At 37.0% G+C, this 25,433-nt stretch overlaps 1 protein-coding gene across 2 annotated transcripts in view; it reads right to left on the bottom strand.

The window, feature by feature from the left end:
- Gpo1 (glycerophosphate oxidase 1) overlaps positions 1 to 25,433 on the bottom strand; it is a 28,553-nt gene extending 3,120 nt beyond the window's left edge. The window contains exons 1-15 of one of the 2 annotated variants that reach the window (XM_089727121.1): positions 25,126 to 25,433; positions 14,471 to 14,566; positions 13,285 to 13,453; positions 12,439 to 12,661; positions 11,559 to 11,722; positions 10,921 to 11,054; positions 9,747 to 9,904; positions 9,111 to 9,304; positions 8,374 to 8,568; positions 7,703 to 7,824; positions 6,713 to 6,849; positions 5,328 to 5,481; positions 3,530 to 3,718; positions 1,806 to 1,904; positions 1,026 to 1,124 (exon numbers count right to left, since the gene is read on the bottom strand). In XM_089727121.1, coding sequence (XP_089583247.1) covers positions 1,026 to 1,124; positions 1,806 to 1,904; positions 3,530 to 3,718; positions 5,328 to 5,481; positions 6,713 to 6,849; positions 7,703 to 7,824; positions 8,374 to 8,568; positions 9,111 to 9,304; positions 9,747 to 9,904; positions 10,921 to 11,054; positions 11,559 to 11,722; positions 12,439 to 12,661; positions 13,285 to 13,453; positions 14,471 to 14,563 — 2,130 coding nt within the window. In that variant the 5' untranslated portion in view covers positions 14,564 to 14,566; positions 25,126 to 25,433. The remainder of the gene's footprint in view (positions 1 to 1,025; positions 1,125 to 1,805; positions 1,905 to 3,529; positions 3,719 to 5,327; positions 5,482 to 6,712; positions 6,850 to 7,702; positions 7,825 to 8,373; positions 8,569 to 9,110; positions 9,305 to 9,746; positions 9,905 to 10,920; positions 11,055 to 11,558; positions 11,723 to 12,438; positions 12,662 to 13,284; positions 13,454 to 14,470; positions 14,567 to 25,125) is intronic. The other variant, XM_028178333.2, reaches the window with a different exon arrangement.

Raw genomic sequence — 25,433 nt, 5'->3', positions numbered from 1 at the left:
CTCTCTCCTTTCTTCGATGCATTGTCCAAAGTAGAAGTAGTCCTAACGGTTCTCAACCTCTGACAGGGAATTAAACCTCTAAGTACTATTTTGTGAAATTGCCATTCGAGAAAGACTTGTACCACGAACAACACAAAAACACAAACTTCACGCACACGCACACACAGACTTAAGCACATATGTTTCAGTACATAAACAGATAGTTACTTCTAACTAAATAAATAAATTAAAATGAATGTTTATTATCTTCAAACTACACCGTACACTTGGAGTTCTGTACACATTAAAAACCGAAGCAAACTATTAGAAAATTTGAGAATAATTATCAACAAGTGTTATTGACTATTTTAAAGTATGATACATTTTACAGTCTCCAATTAAAATGACAGATATAGCAAGACAGAAGTGTTCCGTTAAACCCGTGCGAAACCCTGAAATATGCAATTTAGAAATATTCATAACAGTTGAGCAATGAACCGAAACATTGAGTACGCTGAACTTCGATCAATAATACTACGCTGAACTATGATTTTACAATTTAATCCCCAAAAAAAGCTGTAAAAACGTGCAAACTAGCCGACATATTATTATCGTCTTTTCGCATTAAAAGTGTACACAATTTCCAAAAATATTCGAAATTGAGTTAATATGCGGAATCATTTGTATCACCAGTATTTTTCCCATAAATACTGTCAAAAGAGCGTAGTTAAGTTTTTTTTTTTTTATAGTTTACCTATGTTTTGACGACTATTAACAAAATTAATACATAATTTTATCTTACTTTAAAAGACAGATAATGTAACTAGTAAAAAATCAAAAATAAATACATATTGCAAAGATGATTAATATTAAAAATATAACATGTTAAACCTTTAAAACACTCTCCTGTAAAATTAGTAAGTTTTGAGATTATACAGTTTTAATGCGAGAAGACGATATAAGTCAACGCGTAATGCCTGTAATATAAAGGCGGTTAATCTGACAGTATTGGTTCGGTATTGTGAATCTGTGGAAGCGCCATAGACCTGTAGATACTCGTCGAGTTCAACTTGACCGTTCATGTTTGTGTCGATCTCGCGTAGGATCTCGTGGAGTTGCTCGCCGGTCACTTCCTCGCCGTAGTTCTGTGGGAACAGCACATTCAGCATCGGACGCCACATCGTAAAAGTTTTATGGAACAATTTGAGAGAGAAACCTTTCTCGTCTTTATTGTGGTTCGCGATAATTATTGCCTGATTGAAACAGCTCTGCTATTAAAATTTTCTGATATTTTTTTATTGTTTAGTTGGCTGGACGAGCTCACAGCCCATTTGGTTTTAAGTGGTTACTGGAGCCCATAAACATCTACAACGTAAATGCGTGGCTGCCTCACCCTTCAAATCGAAACGGATTAGGTACTGTTAGAAATAGGCGGGGTGGTGGTACCTACCCGTACGGACTCACAAAAGGTCCTACCACCAGTAAATTGTACCTATTAGTTTACCAATAAATTTGCACAGCTGTGATACCTGGCCGATTCCAGACCTGCAGGTTTCAGCAAGCGAGATAGAAGCTAGAAGTTTCCATTAGGCCAAACTAGGATTTATTGGCAAATAAAAAACGACGCATCTCAAATTATTCCATACAAACTTGTATTTCTTGATTTACGAGTAATTTAACATTACATTTGATTGACAATAGCAAATCTTCCCAACAACCAAATGTAATTAACAATACACGTAGGTATGTCATGATGAAACTGGTCACACGTTAGCCCTTTTCCCACATAAAACATAGAGCCTATTTTACGACCAAGCTAGCGCTACCTGAAGGTAATCCTGTATTTCCATTTGTCCGTGGTATGTCACGTCTATTTCCGATAAAATCGCACTTATTTCAGCGTCACTGGGTTTCACTCCCATACTCTAAAATGTAGCAAGCCGTGGAAGCGGTTTAGAAATACAATAATAATAAGACGCTTGATCCTTTCAAGAAAATTGTCATTTTGTAAGATGTATTACCACTGAAACAGGCTCTGGTTTTACTTAACATTGTGTAATACGCAGAGCGGAATCTAGATGTAACTGAAAACCAAAATAGTCGGTATTGTTAGTGATTCTCAGACACGCGATATCATTAAAGAGAACATTCGAAAATTTATATTATATTTGATAATGTTTTTGCTAAACAGCTGACACGTGGGGTCAATGACCTCGTGGGAACCCGGCTAACGGTTATTTTTGTTAAATTATGAATTTACGAAATATAAAGTTAAACGACCAGTCTATACATAGTTTATTATGTGAATATTTGCATTTCGACTTCGGGAACGGTCTGTTTAAACCCTGAATTTGTTCGATACTGGTTTTACATCACTTGCCCGCGAGCGCTAAAACACTTGCACAACAATTTTTACTGGTGGTAGAACCTCTTGTGAGTCCGCACGGGTAGGTACCGCCGCGCTGCCTATTTGTGCCGTGTAGCAGTAATGCGTTTCGGTTTGAAGGGTGGGCAGCCGTTTTAACTATACTTAAGACCTTAGAACTTATATCTCAAGGTGGGAGGCGCATTTACGTTGTAGATGTCTATGGGCTCCAGTAACCACTTAACGCCAGGTGGGCTGTGAGCTCGTCCACCATAAAGCAACAAAAAAAAAACAATGATGTAGCACTGGTGGGTAAATTGGATTGGCTTGAACTACTTATCTGTAACGGATAGTTGTTACTATTAACTACAGTACTCATTTGCGTAATGTACTCTTTTTTTTTCCTACCTGAACTGAGAGCCTTGAGAGGCTATATCAGCGTAACCTTAACTAGTAGGTGAGCTCACGGGGCTCAAACCTGACGCGTAATGTCCTAGAATCCTAGGAACGCGCGGATGTTCAGTGAGCCTTTGTTTAATGCGGATATATTGATCCGCGTATAATAAATGAATATGTTTAATTCAATATAAATTGTACCACCTAAATCAAAACGAACGACTGCTTCGTGGCAGTAATAGGCAGGATAAACTACACGTGTGGAACACTACTGGTATAAAATACTTTTTTTGAACGAAATTCCTTATGGCACGATGCGGAGGGGTACCGTAACCGGGAAAAACGTCCGTAACGTAAGATTTTTATTAGTAATGCTCACAGTGCACGACTTAACTTTGTAATAACGTACAAAAAATAACATATTTTTATTAGATATTTTTTATAAATCATTGAGAATAAAATAAAGTTGATAGCTTTGTAAAGTAGTTTTTTTTTTGTTATCAATAAAAAATCATAATAAAAAATTGTATACCCGAATAATTATTTTATATTATACCTCGAATAGAACTTAAAATTAATATTTTTATAATAAGGAGCTTCGTTCCTATCCGGTGTCCCACGACACCACACGTTTTTTTGTTTTTCTTCCGCCTACCAATTCGCTGATAGCCTAAGGGTCTATTCCAGTTACGCCCGGACCGGATAAAATACTACAATACCCGCTAGTTCCGGGAGTGTATCGAGAACTCTTTATTGCTTAGTTCACGATAAAATAACGGAACTTTTTACCTTAAGACTCCTCCGAATGTCGTTAATAGACACGAATCCCTTCCGATCCTTGTCTATAATCTGGAAGCGTTTGATGTACGTCTGTATCTCCTCCTTGCTCAGGTTGATGGGGATCTTGTCGCGACTAGCTCGGTTCACCATTTGGCCCATTTCGTTTGCAAGGAATTCGTTTGCCATTTTAATTTGGCGCTGTAAATTTAGTGCAAACGTAATTTAAACTAAATGATTTTTTAATTTTTTCATAATAATAGGTTGGGGAGAAAGTCTTTTCGCATTATTGTATGTATGAACTTGTAATAAAATCTCTTTGGCTATACTATTTGTATCTGGCTGGTTTTGGTATCATTAAAAGTTTAAATTTTAAAGAAGATAATACCAAAGTCAAATTAGGAAAATGTGTGATTTTTATTTATTTTTCGTACTGTCAAGATGAGTGAATCTTTTTTTTTTTTTTTATAACAACTGAAGAAATTCGATACATTTTAAAATTTTACTACAAAAAAGGTAAAAATGCAACGAAAGCCGCGAAAAAAATTTGCGATGTTTATGGACCTAGTGAAGTGTCTGTAAGAGTAGCACAAATTTGGTTTATGCGTTTTCAATCCGGAAATTTAGATGTCAAAGATGCACATCGCGCTGGTCGCCCTATTTCGGATAAAATTAATGCCATTTTTGAAAAAGTGGAGCAAGATCAGCATATCAATAGTTACGACGTAGCTGAAGAGCTGTGAATCGACCACAAAACAGTTGTGGCGCATTTGAAAAAACTGGTTACACAAAAAAGCTCTATATTTGGGTACCTCACGAGCTCACTGAAAGAAACCGAATGAACCGTGTACTCATTTGTGATTCTTTATTACGACGTAATGAAATTGAACCATTTTTGAAGAAACTGATAACTGGTGATAAAAAGTGGATCTCGTACGACAAGAACGTGCGAAAAAGGTTGTGGTCAAAGGCCGGTCAGGCTTCACAGACTGTGGCGAAACCCGGGTTAACTCGCAACAAGCTAATGCTGTGTGTGTGGTGGGACTGGAAGGGCATTATTCATTAAAAGCTGTTATCACCAGGCAGGACCATCGATTCTCAACTCTACTGCGAACAACTGATGAAATTTAAAGCAAGAAGTTGAGAGAAAGCGGCCGGAATTAATCAACAGAAGGTGTGTAGTTTTTCATCATGATAACGCTAGACCTCACACATCTTTAGCCACTCAGCAAAAATTAAGAGAGCTTAGCTGGGAGGTGTTAATGCATCCGCCGTATAGTTCTGACTTTGCACCTTCAGATTTCCACCTGTTTCGGTCTCTTCAGAGCTCTTTAGGCAGTGTCAGGTTAACATCACGAGAGGACTGCCAAAACCAATTGTCGCGGTATTTTGATCAGAAGCCCCAAAATTTTTATAGCAATGGGATCATGTCCTTACCTACAAGATAGCAAAAACCTATCGAACAAAATGGTACCTACATACTTTACTTAAATGTAAATAAACTATATTAATTTTTTTTGTGAATTTTCTTAAAAAATGCGAAGAAACTTTTTCCCCAACCTATTATGTTATCTTTATGTTATATAAATTTATTCATAGTTTGAATGTGTCATTATTCTGTTTTTGAATCTCATTTAGAAATTTTCTGCACAATCTTCCCATAGTTACCCCGAGTCAATGTTTTTCTCTGATTTGCAACAGAATTAAATACTATTAAATTGTAACATTTCTATAGAAGTGGCCAGATTTAGTTCTTCATGATGACGACGATGATGATGATTTTAAGTGGTATTCTTTCGTGATTATTTACTTTCTTTTCAGCCTCATTCCAGTTGAGTTCCTCGGCCATGATGTCAACGACAACGGGCAGTGCTTCGGCGGCCGCTTGAACGTTGAGGAAGGCGAGACGAAGTCGTCTAGCTATCATATCTATAGCTGTGCAGGCATATTCACGGACTCCGTACCTGAGGAAAATATTTTTATTATTAAATATTCTTACTGGTGGTAGGACCTCTTGTGAGTCCGCGCGGGTAGGTACCACCACCCTGCCTATTTCTGCCGTGACCCTGCCTATTTCTGCCGTGAAGCAGTAAATACCTTTCGGTTTGAAGGGTGGGGCAGCCGTTGTAACTATACTGAGATCTTAGAACTTATATATCAAGATGGATGGCGCATTTACGTTGTAGATGTTAATGGGCTCCAGTAACCAGTTAACACCAGGTCGGTTGTGAGCTCGTCTAACAATCTAGACATAAAAAAAAATTATATCACTACAAATTTATCGGTTTCCTACAAAGATTTTTAATTTTAATCATCATCATCAACAGCCTATAGTCGTCCACTGCTGGGGACATAGGCCTCTCCCAATCCACACCACTGAGCCCAGTCTGCGGCTCTCCTCATCCACTTCCTACCGGCCACCGTTCAGAGGTCATCGCACCACCTAGCCAGGCGGCGTCCCACGTTACGTCTTCCGCTGCGCGGTCTCCATTCGAGAACCTAATTTTAATGATTCTCCGATATTCTTCTCATCTTTTAAGGTTTCGTGAAAAAATTGTCGAGGCGTCTCATCAAGTTTCAGTTGGTAACATAGTAAATTAATTAGTAACAGGGTAGACAGATTTTTTTGCTCCTAACATCCTACCCTCAATCTTTAGTATACAATGATTATAGCACGTACAGCAGCGCAAAATATAGGGAACTCATTAAAATTAAAAATCGTGGAAAGAACTATTTCAATAATAGTGTAGGTAATAATAGTCGACACCAGATCTATAGGTATATGTCGTTATTGTATTCGCTCTCTTTTTTATAGCCGACACGTCTGATGTCGATTTCCTTAGAGAAGTACTGAAAGAGCTGAAAGAGCAAATAACGGGTGGCTGCTATAACGATTAGCACCCATAATTGATATTCATATCTGCGGATACATAATTGTGACGTCACTGGACGAGCTCACGGCCCATCTGGTGTTAAGCGGTTACTGGAGCCCATAGACATCTACAACGTAAATGCCGCCACCTACCTTGAGATATAAGTTCTAAAGGCCAGCACAGTTACAACGGCTGCCCCGCTCCTCAAACCGAATCGCAATACTGCTTCACGGCGGAAATAGACAGGGCGGTGGTACCCGCGCGGACACACAAGAGATCCTAATTTACAACTATATAATATCACAGCACCATTGTTGCTCACCGAATCTCAGCGTCTATATACGGGAACTCAGGATGTATTTTCTTGCCGATGATTGGCCATCTCTTCCCGGTCATGGTCGCCATCTTGGCAACAGCAAACGCTCTGTCCCCATACGACTTCGACAAATGTTGGGCGACCTTAAATAGTAAATATTTTCCATTAAAATCGATTCTCAACTTAAACGATCGTTAGTTTCGTTTCGACCTTGAATAGTAAATATTTTCCTTTAACATTGATTCTCAACTTAAACGATTGTTACAGTTTCGTTTCGACCTTGAATAGAAATATTTTCCTTTAACATTGATTCTCAACTTAAACGATTGTTACAGTTTCTTTTCGACCTTGAATAGTAAATATTTTCCATTAAAATCGATTCTCAACTTAAACGATTGTTACAGTTTCGTTTCGACCTTGAATAGTAAATATTTTCCATTAAAATCGATTCTCAACTTAAACGATCGTTAGTTTCGTTTCGACCTTGAATAGTAAATATTTTCCTTTAACATTGATTCTCAACTTAAACGATTGTTACAATTTCGTTTCGACCTTGAATAGTAAATATTTTCCATTAAAATCGATTCTCAACTTAAACGATCGTTATAGTTTCGTTCGTTCGAGGCCTTTTTCATTGCCACGGACGGTAAAATGAATACAATAAAAAATAGGGTATTTTTATAAGTATTTATAATGTTTTTGACAAGAGGAATCCAGCGAAATCTCCGCTCCGGTCTTGTGCCATGTGTGTATATACGTGTGAGATTTTCAATCGAGCTGGTGTTAAATGGTTATTGAGAATAATAATCAAAACTTATGTACTGGTTTGATCTAAGTTTGCTTCACACAACAGAAATACTATTCCTGTACAAAATGCCCAAAACCTGTACAAAACCTTAGCATTTTATTAATATTTAAAATTGTCTGTAAATAATTTCTAGACTATTGAAGAAAATGTGAATTCATAATTGAAAGGAATCCATTTTGCTAACTTACTTCCATCTCCAATCCGAAATCTTGCACCAATCTGATGTACATAGTAGGAGTCCATCCGTGGGCTCCCTCTATTAAGAATCCATCAGTCTGACTGTCCCTGAAGATTGGTTTGAGACTTGCACCTAAAATCAGTGGAGCAGATTTTGAAACAGAGGCGTTTTAACGCGTCATACGTGAGGTGGCAATCATACGTGACACGACTTTTTTATTGCCACTGTCCGCATATCAAGTAACGAAACTCAAGCCATAAGCAATTTAAGTACTTAACAAATTGACTTCCACCGTGAAGGAATACCATCGTGTAATAAAAATCAAACCCGCAAAATTAGAATTTGCGTAATTACTGGTGGTAGGACCTCTTGTGGGTCCGCACGGGTAGGTACCACCACCCTGTCTATTTCTGCCGTGAAGCAGTAATGCGTTTCGGTTTGAATTGTGGGGCAGTCGTTGTAACTATACTGAGACCCTAGAACTTATATCTCAAGGTGGATGGCGCATTTACGTTATAGATGTCTATGGGCTCCAGTAACCACTCAACACCGGGTGGGCTGTGAGCTCGTCCACCCATCATATACAAAACATACTCAAAATACCTTTGAAAAACATAAATATATAAATAGAAAATTGTAAATATACAACTGTTTCTGTGTGAATCAGTCCTTAATACGTACTTTCCACAGCGGCATCTATGGTCTCGGCGGCCATGGACCGGTACGTGGTCCACTTGCCGCCCGCGATGGTGACGAGGCCGGACGGCGACACGTGCACAATGTGGTTCCGCGCCAGGGACTGCGTGTCCGGCTTGTTCGGGTCCGACACCAGCGGCCGGATCCCGGACCACGCGGACAATACATCACCGCGCCGGACTGTGACCATGAAACTTCAGTATAGAGTCATAAACGACTTTGTTAATACTAAACATTTAATCCAAGTATGAATTATCTCTTCTTCATCGTTCCCTCACTGCTGAGGATCCCGACCGTATGTGACTTTCCTCCTTCCTTCATGTCATGGGCGGCATGAACCACATGGTATAGACTACCAGCAAGCGCTTTTTAAACCAGATCAATAAATTATACTAAATGAAAGCAACAAAAAAAGAAAGAAATAATATCGAGGCTTAGAAGAGGTTACCGGCTCTATGGTTGTACTGACGACTAAGTATTTCAATAAATCTATTAAACAAAACGACATAAAACCACTGAAGTATGAAACCTACATAAAACTAATGAATTTATTTTACAGATAAGACATGACGTTTCCGCGAAAAGCAATGTCAATGTTATAGCGAGTTACGGAAATAAAATACTATGGAACAAAAACAAACCCCTTACGCGTCCTGTAGAAATCTGGCAAACCGAAAGAAAAATTTCAAACTACCTTAAAATAAAAACAATAAATTATTCACCTTCAACGTCCGGATTCAAATAGTTCTTGACTTCGCTAAGGATGAACATGATTTCGTCTTCAGTGGGTTTAGGGTTGTGGGTGACTTGGCAGGGCAGGTCCGTTGTTCCGGCGATGGTACCCTTCAGCCACGGCAAGAAGAAGATGACGCGGCCGTCGGATGTTGCCGGGTCTAGCAGGCCCATGTGTTCGGGACTGGAGAATTTTATTTAGAGTATACGTTATTTTCCTTCGAATGTATGTGAAAGTATGGCCTGTCTGAATAGTCACCGCGGCTTATAAACATCAGCTGTACTAGAGCCGCAACCAAACCGCCCATGGTTCAAGAATCTTTTTGATCCTCGTTCACATAGAGACACATATGAAAGCTCCATTGAAACCGGCTTACCAAAATCAGTTTCAATGATATAGGCAATTTGATATCTTGCTTTTAAATTTGTTCTATATCTGTAGAACATCTAACGGACAAGCTGCCACTTACGTCTCGATATGAGATCAAAGTCTGTACTTTGTTCAACGATTGCGTTCAATAAAATGCACGACTGTTTCGCAGCAGCCACCGTAACCATGCGAGTTCAAACGATGCTTCCAATGCTTTGAGTAAATTTGCTGTGACTGAGGCTTGATTCGTTTTTACCTGTAATATCCGGGTAACACAATATGTACTCCTGAAGATGGACAGCAGATATCTTTGATTTTGGGATCATCCATTTTCCTGATGCTGTCCGTGAATGGGCCGGTTGCGTTGATAATGCACTTTGCTTGCACGTCCCATTCCTTGCCGGATAGCTCGTCCTAAAAATATTGTTTGTCGATACGGGAAGATGAACATACGAATCATATCTTATCTCAATGACTACGATGACTCCACAGATAATTACGACGTTACGATATTTGAGGATCTTATATGTCATATATGTACCTAATCTACTCCAATCTTTAGACGTTGGTCCCATCCCCATGATGATGATGATTACCATCACGAATTCACGACAGACAGAGACAGATGCTTATAAACATCTTAGTTCGGATGACGAATACTTCAAATGACCAATGTTTTCTGAGGCCGTCATACAAGTGATACATACTTTCCACATCTTCCTTAAAGAATTTGTAAGATGGGCCTTAGGCTCGTCTGCCTACAAAGGTTATAAAAAAATTTAAAAAATCCAGCAATCTTTTTTGACACACACCATCCCGCTTTAAAATGAACTCTACCCACTTTTCTGAGCGCTTAACACACCCTTATTCAAATGAGGCGTGCGGCGAGTACTCAGTAGTAAGCTGTAGGGATTGCTAAATTCCATGATTTTTTTTTAAAGGGATTTTATGACCAGTTTATTATGACCTTTAAGTCCATTTTAATCTAGGTTCATATTTTTATGAAAAATGATAATATGGAGTTAAATGAAATGAAATGAAGATGATTAATTTGGGACATTAATCAACTGGGATGAAATTAAATGAAATGAGATGAGATGATATGTCATGAAATATTATTTCAGTAAAATGGTGGTCATTTACTGCGATTTTTTTAGCGAACTTTTTGGAGGATCCCGAGAAGATACGTCCAGCGGCTCTGTTTCATTTTCCCACATTTGTGCACTTTCACAGATATTAAACAATTATTAATAAACCACCGTTACTACAAATTTAAACCCCAAGGAACACTAAATAGACAAAATAAAACAAATCACACAACTTCACTCCTCGAGTTCCCGCCAAAAAGTCCCTAACATCCATGAGTGAGAGTAACCACTCGCCAAACATGGACCATATGCTCGTCTGCGTACAAAGGCAAATAAACGAACCTTCAGTCTAGCTCCGCTCAGTTTCCCGGCTATCTTGTATAGTTTGGTGACGCTGACGTGGTTAGCAATGGTGGCGCCGTGACGAGCGGCCGTCAGTGCAATCGCTAAGTTCATTCGAGCGTCGTCTTGTTGTCCTGAAAGAGTTTTACAACAAGTCTTATTTTCGCTGAACAAACTTAATGTTGCTAAGTTTTAGAAAGAAAATAATTTAAAAACGCAATTACTAAATGTAAGAAGGGACGCACATGATGGCCTATGATTTGAAAGTTACCTCCGCAAATTATTTGTTTGGCAAACCTTCGCAAATTGGTCAAAGATCAGGTAACGCAAATTCATTCACGTATTTTGGCTTTCATTAATGAGCAATTGGATCAAAGATTTGGAACCCAAGAGAATCAACGGATTGGAATAAATTTACATTTCTGATCGACTCGTTGGTGTAGGAGTCAATGACCCTGCTTATTGTACGAAGTTCAGGTGCTGTTCCCAATTATAGTGTATTTCTAGAGATACTTCTCATTTGAGGTCTGGGAACACTTGTCTTGTTTCTTTCATCTGTTTCCTTCATTACAGGAGCACCTAGTTGGGGCGGTTGAATATGAAAGCCTTTTTAACTTATTTATTATATTAATTCTTACCATCATAATAAACAATTCCTCCGCATAGATTATCCGATTTCAACATTGGAAACAACTCAAGAGTATTCTTCTTCGATAAATAATAAGAATTCTTAACGTTTCTGTCGCCGGCAACGAAATCGTACATTTTAATACCGAACCAATAATACGGTACTTGCCACCATCTGAAACGTAAAAACGACATCGTATTTTTTTTTATTGCTTAGATGGGTGGACGAGCTTACAGCCCACCTGGTGTTAAGTTGTTACTGGAGCCCATAGACATCTACGACGTAAATGCGCCACCCACCTCGAGATATAAGTTCTAAGGTCTCAGTATAGTTACAACGGCTACCCCACCCTTCGAACCGAAACGCATTACTGCTTCACGGCAGAAATAGGCGGGGTGGTGGTACCCACCCGCGCGGACTTACAAAAGGTCCTACCACCAGTAAATTGAACTAGTTAAAAAACAAACTACGTAAGGTATATAGAGGGTATGGGTGCTTTAGGTACCACGAGCACCGGTAACCGTCCTCGTCGAACCCGTCGTTTGCGACGAATGGCTCGACGAGCGAATTAACCCATAGACACAGACCACTGAGTTTCTCGCCGGATTTTTCAGTGGGTCGCGTTTCCGATCCGGTGGTAGATTTTGCGAAGCACTGCCCTTGCTGGGGCCAGTGTTAGCAATGTTAGCAACCCTCCGGTTTGAGCCCCGAGTTGAAAGAGTTGAATTCATTGCACACATCCTTGGGGCATAACAAACTTAATTTCAAATCCAATACAGTTCATAATGTTTTCGTAGCATCTACTTGTGACATTATTATAATTTAGCAAGTAGGTTGAGTATTGCGAGTTCAGGAAATTGGTCCTTAATAAAATATAAAATAAAACTTACTTGTATACTGGTAGAAGAATAGGCAGGGGCCTAGTCAAGTGTGGTGCGACTTCCAGCATATTAGCGCGCTCGTGCAGAGCCTCTTTAACCATCTTGTACTGGTCATAGTCGAGCTGCATGATGGCCTTTTGCAGGTACCTGACTCCGCCATGGATGAGCTTCGTGCTTCTACTGGATGTACCGCTAGCAAAATCGTCTGCTTCTACTAGGGCTGTTCGGAGACCTAAAATGAAATTTCTTGAGTCAATCAGTTGCCACATTGTGATCGATAAGTATGTAGAGATAACCCCTATACAAAAACCACTTAGTTTCTTGTCGGATTTTCTCAGTGGGTCCAAATTTCGATCCGGTGGTAGATTCAGCTCTTGCTGGGACAGATGTAAGCAAAGTCTCTTAGGCTGAGCCCTGTGAGCTCGCCTACACATCTGGCAGAAGCCAGAATAGCCCTTCGAGGATATATAAGTAGGCAAAAATATATAAATGATCTACAAAGTTCGTGTTCATGGATGAAGAATGAAACTAATAAATGGATAGAATAGCAGGTGAGAAACTATTTGATTCGCTTGTCGTAAACAGTTATTAAAACATTAAAATTGTATTATTTATTTATTTTTCGTTTGGGGAGAAACGTTGGCCTTTAATCTGTGTGCTTAGTGCGAATTTATTAACGTTATCGATAGCGTAAGAGTTGTATGTAATGGGATCGTTTGCCTACGTTTGCCGCTAGGGGCGCTGTTCCAACTGCATCCAAAATTGGGTTAACTTTTACGCTATCGAGAACGTTAAAAAACTCGCATTAAGCACACTGAGAACATATGGTACGAGTAGGTACATTTAGGTGAATACCTCTAGTTGTTGCATCGAGTGCACACCCAACTCCAGTGGCGCCGCCTCCAATGATGAGCAAATCGTACGTGTGCCCAGCTTGGAGATTGGCCACTTGTTCTGTTCTGGTTGGCAGAGGACGCTTCTTGCGTACGGTCTTTGCTGACACCGTTGCTGCTGAATACCAGTTCTAAGCAAAAGATCGAGAAAAATAAATTAGTATTTCCCTCGGTTTTAGCGTGAAGTAGACAAAAATAAAATATTATTTACAGTTCACGGTCGTCGGTGACTATGAAAGTCGTAAAGTACTCGTCGCGTTAAACGTTGAAAGTAATGAATGAAAATAAAAACCGCCAAAATAAACCATATATATAAATAGTTTGAATTATAAAGAAGTTTGTTTGTTCGTATTGGCCATAACTGATGTAAGTTCGAATTATGACTTTTATCCTGACTTGAAGTCGCGGGGGCTGGAAGTCTCCGGGCGTCCGCTGGGCGCAGTAAGCATGACTAGCGAGGTATCTTGGAGTAAGGGTACGTAATCTTGGGGTAAACAACTAAAACAACTTGGCACCCAACAACCTACGCTCGAATCTAGATAGAAACAAAAGCCGGCCGATGGAGATACGAATTTTGGATCGTAAAATGTAAATAATTTAGTTTAGTTTCCGGTGATCGTCGGAATCTCTTCTTGCAAAACCGATTGCTTAGCACAATTTCTTGTTTAGTTTTAGCACGTAATTCTTATCTTCATAGTCTTTCTCACCTAACAGGATGGTATCGATGTGAGGATGACAGTCGCTAATGATATGCCAGGAGTGTTGCTGGTATCTGAGTTCCTCTTTGATTTTTTTTCTTTTTTGTTTTTGTTATAAAGTCTAACGCTTGGCCATGACGTTTTATATTTCGAATTTATGTTACAAAATAAAAACAAGAGAAAATAACTTGAAAGTGCTTTAGCCGCTCGCTAAGGGGCCCAAGGGCAGTCGCGCCAACGATTGATGTTATCTCCTGGTTAAATCCCAGAGGGGCTACAGAAACGGGAAGGGAAAAATTATGTCTATTATAAAGGTACCTACCTACATATCAAGTATTATTTTCACTTTTCAGTGTGTCTATTGGCAAATAAATGGCGCTGTTATTAAAAAACACAAATTACTATGCTTAACACATTACAAAAAATCTCTAATTAGTCTTTTGTACTCACAACCGGAGAGTCATCGGCGGAGAAGGCCCACACGGCTAAGGCTGCACCCGCAACGCCAGCTACTCCACTTGCAATAATTCTTCTTCTAGACATTTTCTGCAAATTTAAAATTAACCAATTCTGAACAAGAAGACCCAAAATAAGATTTCTTATAGAAAGAAAGTAGTTATTCGTTGTATTTTACGTATTGCCCGCACCGTAATATCATTGACCCCGAAATGAAAATCTAATTGCCATTCCTTCGTTGATCTAACAGACGCATCGCAATGTGATTAAAATTTGGAGACACTCGCTAATTTATTAAAACGATACAAAATTAAAAGCATTACGGAATAATAAACGATTAAGGTGACCTTGAAAATTAAAACGTTATCGTCGTGTGTTCTATCTATGCAATAGTGCCGGTGTCTATATCCACCAGACAGGTACCAATTATTCTAATCAAACACGTACTTGAATCAGGCTCTTGAATGACTATCACGATGAAGGATTAACATTGTGTAATAACAATCAAACCCGCAAAATCATTATTTGTTGTAATTATTATACTAAGCAATTGAGATATTGACATCCAGTTTCAAGGTGGGCAAGTAACCACTCAACACCAGATGGGCCGTAAGACGAATCACCTGTCTACGCGCAAAAAAACCTAATTAATTCTATAATTTATGTCTATTTTGTAATGTCTTATAAGGCAGACGATTCAGTGTCGCTTTTGGCTGTAACAATACCTCACTGATAGCTTGGAACTACTAAGCTTATGGAGACAATGGTCTATATCAGGGAGTGCTCAGAAGAATTCTGGTCGTGAACTAACCTGTGCGTCTATGACACTAAAAAACTTTGTTAAAAAAAACTGACAGCAGACTGGTGAGTTTCTCAAACCAAAGCTAGCTAGCCAATGAGCTAAGTTAAATACGACCTTGGTTTTTTTTTCTATCTGTACAAATGATTGTGTTGTGATGCATAAATGAGCTAAAACAAAACAGTTTTGTACCATTTTCTACTCTGTATTTCAGTCTTATTTTTTTGTTTAGCAGCCTGATGCGCGTTAGAGTTATCATCATGTTTTTTTAAAAATGGTTGACTGTTTGTAGACCGATATTTTTCAAAACAGATGTGCGAGTGTGTGTGAATCTTGTTATTAGTACAACACTCATAAATATACAAATTCTAGTTCTTACGGTGCGTAGGTACTCTTTCTAATATTATTTTAAGAAAACGAAATTGAGTACCGACAGTTAAATAAAACGATTCGACTGAATTCAAATATGTAGTTATTTAGATAGCGAGTATGAATCTCAATGTTAAAAATATTGTTGGAAAACCTGTATAATAAATGTTAATAGCGACCTTCAACAGCAGTTTATAGGTATTGTACATTGTACCTTACAAATTGATGTTCTTAAGTGATTCTAGACACTGCACACGAGCTGTTAGAATTGACTTCAATTACTCTAAAATAGACTGACTGTATCTAGGGCTTGTGTCTAGGTAAAACAAAGAATAGGTTTTTTTTTATTGCTTATTTTATTTATTTATTTTTTATTGCCTAGCTATAGGGACGAGCTCACAGCCCACCTGGTGTTAAGTGGTTACTGGAACCCATAGACATTTACAATGTAAATGCGCCACACACCTTGAGATATAAGTTCTAAAGTCTCAAGTATAGTTACAACGGCTGCCTTACCCTTCAAACCGAAACGCATTATTGCTTCACGGCAGAAATAGGCAGGGCGGTGGTACCTACCCGCGCGGACTCACAACAGGTCCTACCACCAGTAATTACGCAAATTATACTTTTGCGGGTTTCACTTTTATTACACGATGTTATACCTTCACCGTGGAAGTCAATCGTGAACATTTGCTGAGTACGTATTTCATTAGAAAAATTGGTACCCGCCTGCGGGATTCGAACACCGGTGCATCGCTTTAACACGAATGCACCGGACGTCTTATCTTTTAGGCAACGACGACTTCATTCCTAAATAATATTCCTAATATATTGTATTGCTACATATAGCTTCTTTAATTTTTTTTAAACACATTATATTCATTGATTAAATCTACCAGAAAACAATGATGAATTAAATTCATTTAGTACTGAGTCATTCATATTTTAGACAAATCGCGCGCGCGTTATCTATCGATACCTTGCGTACTATTGGTACTGTATCTACCTACTACGTTTCTTATCGTAATAAATATTATTTGAAGTCATCGTGAACCGCCGTGATGTAACGTGGCTGTAATCGTCATTCACGATATCTAAATTATCACGAAGTCATCACGCGTTTGTCTTTCAATGAAAAGGTTTTCGTTACTAGTAAGGCTAAGACTACACGATGAGTGAAAACTTTTTAGGGCAATCATAAACTTAACATTTTGTTATAAATGTTTCTAATGTGGCAACACATTACCATGTGGCAACACTAGTCGTTGCAGTTGTACAAAATTGTCTGGTGGTACTTAGCATTGTGTACGAAGAGAAATGAAAGGCTTTCTTTCTAAATCAAGTTTAATTGAAGCTAGCCAACGACCTAAAATAAAATACAGTCCATTTCTCTAAACAAATACTCGACAAAACCCCGATAAACAAATTCCCGAAATTATTCCCAAAGTCGAAATTAATGCTAACCTTAAACTAACCACGAATGGTAAGCTATAGATTTAAATTGATAAGTTATTCGAAAATATTAGACTGCATACTTTGCGAACCAGCAATCTAAATATGTATACCTAACAAAAGAGCTGCTATGTGTTTGTGCATGAACGTATTATTTTTTTTAGATTTTTTGTCGATCTGTTGTTATTCGTATACGCTTGTTCATTTTAGCATTACCAAAAATTTGTTAGACTTGGCGAGATCAAAGAATCCTGACACCGAATGTGGATCGCGATATTTGCATAGACCTATATAGTAGGGACACGACATATTGTTCTATACGTACAATTGCTTATATAAATAGCACCCATTTTGAAGGCACACACATAAACATATATCTATCTCGTTCTTACTCAGCACTTTAACTCGCAGGAAAACAATATAACAGTATTTCAGTGCGTACATAAAATGAAACATGAATATACGTAAATGTCTCCGTCTCCGTCTAATGAGGCCGAAAATCCGCCATGTTTAGCGCGCCAAATGTCATTGTCACGTCAGTAGTGGATATTTGTAATGCGTCTAGTCTATGCCTAATTTTTGTAAGCTACGTGACTAATCGAACGTCACTAATGATTCTTTTGACATGACCATAGATAATACACTTAATATTTGAGAGACATAACCATAGCAACTATTTACAGAAAATTATTCAAATTCAAGATTCAAAAATATTCGTTTTCTTTCAAATTCACTTAGCTTTTAAACAATACACTTTAATAATATTGCCATACTTAACAGAGCACGGTGACGTATTCCATGCATTCTATCAATAAAGCACAACTTACAACTGAAATATTTATTTTGTGTTTTAATTTGTTATTGCGGTATCTGAGCTATGTTAAAAAGATACCTACTGGAACTCAAAACGCGATGTTTTATGCTTTCTAGATAAGGTTACTAACGTCTGATTTCTATATTATTGTATTTTTATACTCACTTCTATATATATATTTTTTTATTGGTCAGTTGGGTAGACGAGCTCACAGCCCACCTGGTGTTAATTTGTTACTGGAGCCCATAGACATTTACCACGTAAATGCGCCACCCACCTTGAGATATAAGTTCTAAGGTCTCAAGTATAGTTACAACGGCTGCCTTACCCTTCAAACCGAAACGCATTACTGCTTCACGGCAGAAATAGGCAGGGTGGTGGTACCTACCCGCGCGGGCTCACAAGAGGTCCTACCACCAGTAAATATATATAATAGTATATATAAAGTTTCTACGATGTTTCACCTATGGGGTGTTAAATGATGGTTGGGTTAGAAGGCTAGAAAGTTAAGCTGAGAACCCTATCAGCGGGAATAAGACCACAAAGACCAAATGCTCTTTCTTAGAATCTTGACCATCCTTAATCAAAACACGTTACTATATATAAATTGAATGCGAATTTGACTAACTCATCTGATCGTTATATCTCTCAGAGACATAAATAAACAAGATTACATACCTATCACATATTACCCACATCAAACGATTTTATTGCTTTAGATCTCAAGAAAGGCTTGATTAAACAAAGTTTATTAAATATAAACATTAAATATTTTATACTGCCCTAAGTAGCCCAGTAATCGTGTATTTAACAATATGGAAAAAATAGTATAATCCGTCATGAATGCAATATTTTTATTAAGTGAACAGAAGCTCACAAGTTCCTTCAGTCTCTAGAAACCGGTAAGGTAAACTCAACCTTGATTAAGAAAAAATGCAAACAAATATCTACCGGTTTAAAATTTTAATTTAGACGAGATAAAGAGATAAAAAAGCTGACATCTATACGTAGGGTTGTCAAAAACTTTCCGACGAACAGGTATTTTTATTTTTAGAAGACAATCTCAAAGCGTAAAAATCTAAGTTTAATGAAATTAATGAAATTTGCGTTGTATTGCTCCTTGTTATTTTGTATTCATAACTTTACTTAACAACAACATTTAAGAATGAAATAACTAAATATATTTTATTTTAATTGGCTAAGAGTTTGATTACACAACCTTTTACTTTGAAAAGATTTAAGAGTAATTAAATTATGTTATTGAAGTGAAACTTCTTTAGGCGCGTTGAGAGTAAATTTTAACTCGCGACAGATTCGTTACGGCTAGAGATAAAAGATACAATTTAGGAAGAATGAGAGTGAGAAAATAGACCGAGTTTACGCTCACCTCCATTGTCCGCATTCCTATCACTGCCTAGCCAAATTTAATAGGAGCTTTTTATTTAAAAATAATAAATAAGTACGTACGGAAAACATTAATCATTTATTTAATGATCGTAAACATCTTGTCAATTTAGGAACTCAACATATATAACTAGCCATGATGTCTGCGTGGATCTTACATAATGTATTAATGTATAAATGTTTTTTAGGATGTTAGGATTGCTCGATGGTATTGTGGAGAGGGCTTGCTAACAACTGCCCGAACGCCCCTAAACAATTCTTAACAGCTGAAAAACAGCTGCTTCGCGAGTGCACCTACATGCGAGAACATAGACTCGACGATTCAGTCACCCGGTCTTCGCTTGTTAAAACTAGAAATCGCAGTAAAATCGTCAAATGTAGCTAAACGCAAAAGTTTAACACAAAACACTATCCCATCGTTAGCGCCTAATTCTCTGTCGAGTTCATAGGCGATCATCAGCTCTACTTTCTTTCATTTTCACGATCGGTTTAACTCACCTTCTGTTTCTATGTATAATAGAAACAATACTACGTACATGATGAGTGACACAAAATGTAATAATTCATAATCGAGAGAAACAAATATTTTTCGTCCTCTAAATAGACATTGAGATATCGTGTAGATAACGTAATGGAACGTTCGTGATGTAGGAAAATCTAATCCTAGGACTGTAATAACACTACCATATTTCGCAAGTTTGTTTCATTAATCAAATCAGTGACAGATCACTTCCTTTCTAAAATTATTCTACTAGTTTTTCCGTATATATATTCTAACTAGGTACTAATAATATTAAAGTAGAAATGTTTGTTGAGAGCCATTAAAAATTTTGAGATTTGATTTCAATAAAAGCGCTCTTAATTTGGAAATCCCAGGAGACGTTTTCTGATTACTTTTAATTGAAGCACAATACGAAAATATGTCTCAGTTAACGTAGAGTGAGTTATAAAACTTAAACTGAACATTAAAAAACCATTATTATAGTGATAAGGAGTTCACCAGAAGAGATCTTCCGAAATATTTACGAGTTTTGATTGTATTTGAACATATCGCAAAGCACATTCAAACCTCTTGACTTTGGGCTTAAAGGTCAGCAATACTAGAGGCACAGTGAAACCACTACCCGGTGTTACGGATTGTTATGAAATCTCGTTAGATGAAGGACATGTAGAGCTCCGGGACATAAAATGATCGTATCGATAAAAATATGGTCGAATAACCCTTCAATGCGTTTCTATAATATTTAAGGAAATATTATATGTAGAATACTTCTGTTTTAATTCATCAGTAATATTATTGATTCGACAATTTGAACAAACAGTCAAAGCATGCCGCCTGCTGATATCTACAATTTTATAACTCTTTATTTTATAATTTCAGCCATAAAACCATGCTAACGCGTTGCCAAGGCCAAAAAACGCTGAGAAATGTACGTTTTTTAAATTTCAATATTCAAGAATCCAATACATGCTTTGGTACAGCATGGAACAATTGTTTTTCATATTTCATATATTATGTACATCTAGGTATTTATATAAATAAAAATGAATTGCTGTTCGTTGGTCTCGCTAAAACACGAGAACGGCTGGACCGATTTGGCTAATTTTGGTCTTGAATTATTTTTGGAAGTCCAGAGAAGGTTTAAAAGGTAGATAAATAAAAATAACAATTTTGTTTTTCCTTTGATGTGTCCACCGTCGGACGGATTCCTTTTGTTTGTTTTAAGTTTATTTTATACAAAAGCTTAGGTCTTTTATTTATCGATTGAGTCACTACGAAGACATTTGCAGAGTCAGCTAGTTTTTTAATAAAAATTTTCACATTTCACGAGGCCCAACTGCGCACGGATTTTCTTTTATTTAATTGGTACACAGAAACACATTCGAGATAAGAACAATTGAATACCATGAATCACGGAGCAGTTATAAAAATAGAATGGAACCTACACAAAAAGATGCCATGCTATTTAAGATGCCTGGAATAATTATGGTCAAAACGTTTATGCATGAAAGTTTCCATCATTTTCTACAAAACCTACAGAGGACACCTAATTCTATAATTAAAAATGAAACGCATTAACGCGTTCATTATTACAAAGGTTATATTATATACCTAGGGGTCTCGATCGGCTTTCTTCTTTTATTTTTTATTATCTATATTTTGTGTGACCGCAAAAGGTATCAAACACAACTATAATAGATCGGAATGAACGACCTTTGCTTAAAGTTGCATTTCCCGTTAGAATCTGCAAGACACTGTGATCTATCTATTATATTTCCATGATTAAATATAATCCTATATAGGTACCTACTCAAGATTTGTTGTGAATTCAAGGGAAGTATTTGTGTCTGATGAATTTTAATTGGCTATCTCTTATAGAATTATCACAACGAGATTATCATTCCGTAATAAAAACACATCATTGAGCGAATTATAAATTTTGTAATTTACGTTGGTCACGTAATAGATCATACCTAAATATTATATATTAGACAATTCCATTTTTATTTTTATATTAAAACCAACAATTTATATTTACATTTTAAGATTGGCGCACGATGATGTATTTCTCAGAGAAAATATTTCTTTTAATTTATTTCGTTTATTTTATTCATTTAGTTTTTTTATTTCTTAATGTGCTCGATAAATTTGTTTTTATTTAGTATTTATTAGATGCTATACGAGAGGGTACTTTAATATTTCCTTTCAGTAGTTATTGAAAGGTTTTATGTTGTACAAAATCGAGACTATTCCCATACAGATTTATTGATGCCTTTACATCGATTAACTCTGCCAATAAATCAGTAATGGTTGAGTAAATGTCTAAAATAGTATTATTATTAAAGCCTTTAGTGATCAATAAAGTTAATATATAAATCGGCTAATAAAGTTCAGATACAAGTGTTTAATTTTTTTAGGAGTTATTGAAGGGGGAATTGACAGCTCTCTTCCTGAGAACCTTTTATCAGTACGACACTCTGTAAGGCGGATGTGAACTTTTAAGTCAATATTCAATACATATCGTTGCGTAGTATGTCTTGCATAAAATTAAAACGTTTTTAACTTCCTTGTATCAAACATTGCGTATGATGCCATATGCCATATGATGGTTTTTAAAATACAGAACCTGACTCTGTTACACTTTAAATAAATTTATTTGATAGGCCCGTGTATTTTTTGTGGATTATACTATTTTTGTATTGTCTTTTGTTTTGTAAAATTACGTTACTAATAACTATGTTGAAGGTCGCATTCAATACTAATCTTGTATGAACCTTGAATACTGACGTTTGAAAAATGACTTACATAAATGTTTGTCTATGTCAATTATGAGTTCCAGCCGTCAAACCAAATTAAACAACAAACTCTCGCAAAAGTCCTTGAAAACTCTATGTAGCAACAACATTTCCATAAAGCTGATTTGCACAGTAATTATAGATTATTTTTCACTTAATGCTAGACTTGATTACTAAATCGATTATCGCGTGCGAGCGTCTGTCTGGTAGAGAGGTTTGATAACAGCTCAAGGCCTTACTCCATGTGTTGATAAAATTATAATTACATATCACGTATACATACATTGATACAATGTAGATTTACTACGAGGAGTATTATCTATTAATGGTAGTAATTACGTCTGTTCGCCGATTTACTGCAGACGTAACTTTTAAACTACTACATATTATGGACGCTGTCAGCAAATGGAATAATGATGATAATCTGCGTATATGAAGTCTATGTATTCATAGGGAAGGAAAAACAAAACTAATCTTTAATAGGTTCCGTACAAGGTCACAATTCTAATGTCAATATTCTAAATCCTCGTGGCTTAAAGGATAAGACGCCCGATGCATTCGTATCAAGTGATGCGACTGTGCCCGTGTTCGATTCCCGCGGATGGGCACCAATTTTTCTACTAAATACGTACTTAATGCTCACAAATATAATGTTCACGGACTATTTATTATGATTTTCGTAATTAGTGGTGGTAGGGCGTCTTGTGAAAACAGAAAAGTAGACACCACGGTCCTGCCTATTTCTGCCGTGAAACAGTTTCGTTGAAGAGTAGGGCAGCCGTTGTACTATAAAAAAATTAGACTTAGAACTAATGTCTCAAGGTGGGTCGCGGCATTTACGTTGTTAATGTGAATGGCTCGGGTATCCACTTAACACCAGATGGGCTATGAGCTCGTCCACCCACTTAAGCAAGAGTAAAAAAAAATACTGTTAAATGTCATTACGAGTATATCACATTTGTTAATATTGAAGAAAAATGCTTAGCGCAGTCTTGGTATTGCACTACGGCGCCTAGGGGCTAATTTTCAGGTTTTTTTCTACATAGTCTCTGATAGTCTAATGGGTTATTCCAGCTATACTCAGACGGGAATTCCCAAAATGGCTACATTTTTAAGAGCGGCAAAATACTGTATGCATCACTATCGCATAATCGCCTATCAGTGTATTATTTTAAATGAAATTATGCTCCGATTCTTTATTATTTTTGTGTAGATCAGAAGATAATGGAACGGTATTATTCCACAGTACACAAGATAAACCTTGCTGATGAGGCCACGTCTTGCCAGGCCTGTCTTGCATGAAAGAGATGAAAACTACGAATCATACAGACCAAGATGTTTGTATGTGGTTATCTCCAATTGCAGGATGCACGCCGGCGTTTGTTTGGAGATGAGTATAGTTCATCCGAGGATAAGAGGGAAACAAAAGATCCCGAGGATCCAAGTGACGAGCAATTGTTTGCCAAGACTTTAAAATGGACAAATAAATGTGAGCATTAATATAATATAACGTACTAATAAAATTACAGTACAAATCAACATTCATCTAAACACACCGTTAGTGGTAATTTAGTAAGTAGCACTAAATGTGAGCATGATTGAATCCTATAAATAGCGTCAAAATCTCGGCGTTAAATCGGGTACGTAGGTATCGTTATGAGACAATTCAAGCTCGAGTAAACGGTGAGCACGATGTGTTTATGTACGAATATTCTGTCTGAGCAGCATGCCACAGATTGGTATTGTAGCCAGAACTAAAATAGCGACAGCTTGTGAAATTGTCGCGATGCGCGGTCCGTGAACTCGGCTGACGATTCTGGGCCCTATCGAGCTGCGATCACTCTTAATTTGAATAGGAAAAAATACTCAATAAGAATTAATTATAAATCACAATTCTTATAGAAAATTAAAAAGCTAGATCTTGTTTTAGTACATTCCAAATACAGCGCTTGTACTGTTATTAGGATGAAGTAAATGTAATTGACAAACACAATAGGTAGGTATATAAATTTATGTTGAAACACGTTAATACTATTTTATATTATATATATGATACACTAATTAAATACCTTTAACGTATACGAGTAATGTGTATGTACATCATGAACGAATAATTTAATTTATAGCCATTTCCTCGCAATTAACGGAGTCTTTGGTATTATGTCACAACAGTAATAACATTATACAATATACGCCTGCAGTGCCGACGCACTACATTTATGAATCATCAGGAAAAAAGGTCATTTGTATTCATTACCGAAAAGCTATTTTATTTATGGGGGGTTCCCAATTTTAAAATTTATTAAGTAATCTAGTTTTGTGATGAAATTAATCGCGTCCCTCACATCACAGCATACAAAATTGCGTAATTTCCAAGATTTTAGTAGTTACCTAAATTAAAAAATTAAGGGATTTTATACTACAAAATCCATGTGTTCAAATAGTGACACAGTAGATAGCTACTAATAAGGTATGTGAAATTTGAGTGAGTATTCAATAATTAACAACACGTACCTTTATTTGTAATATACCGTACAGGAAAAATTATTAGATTTACATGGGCATGGGTATCCTCAATAATAGTTTTATGAATAATACAAAAATCTACGCAAGGGGAACGACTTGCAAAACTTTGCGTATTTTTACCGCACTACAGTTGTACTAATTCACATCACTATTCCATTCAGGTTAAGTTAGAGGTCACATTGAAGTGTTAAAATTGTAAGAGTCTCCACATTATTCGAACTAAAGGTGGCGTAGCATCGCGGACGCTACATGCGCGGGTTACCTAAACGTCAACGATCACTCTGCCGACTGTACTA

This window comes from Bombyx mandarina, chromosome 04 (genome assembly GCF_030267445.1).
Source record: "Bombyx mandarina strain Sakado chromosome 04, ASM3026744v2".
In the NCBI taxonomy this organism is placed as follows: domain Eukaryota; kingdom Metazoa; phylum Arthropoda; class Insecta; order Lepidoptera; family Bombycidae; genus Bombyx; species Bombyx mandarina.
This window is presented reverse-complemented; position numbering and strand designations above follow the sequence as displayed.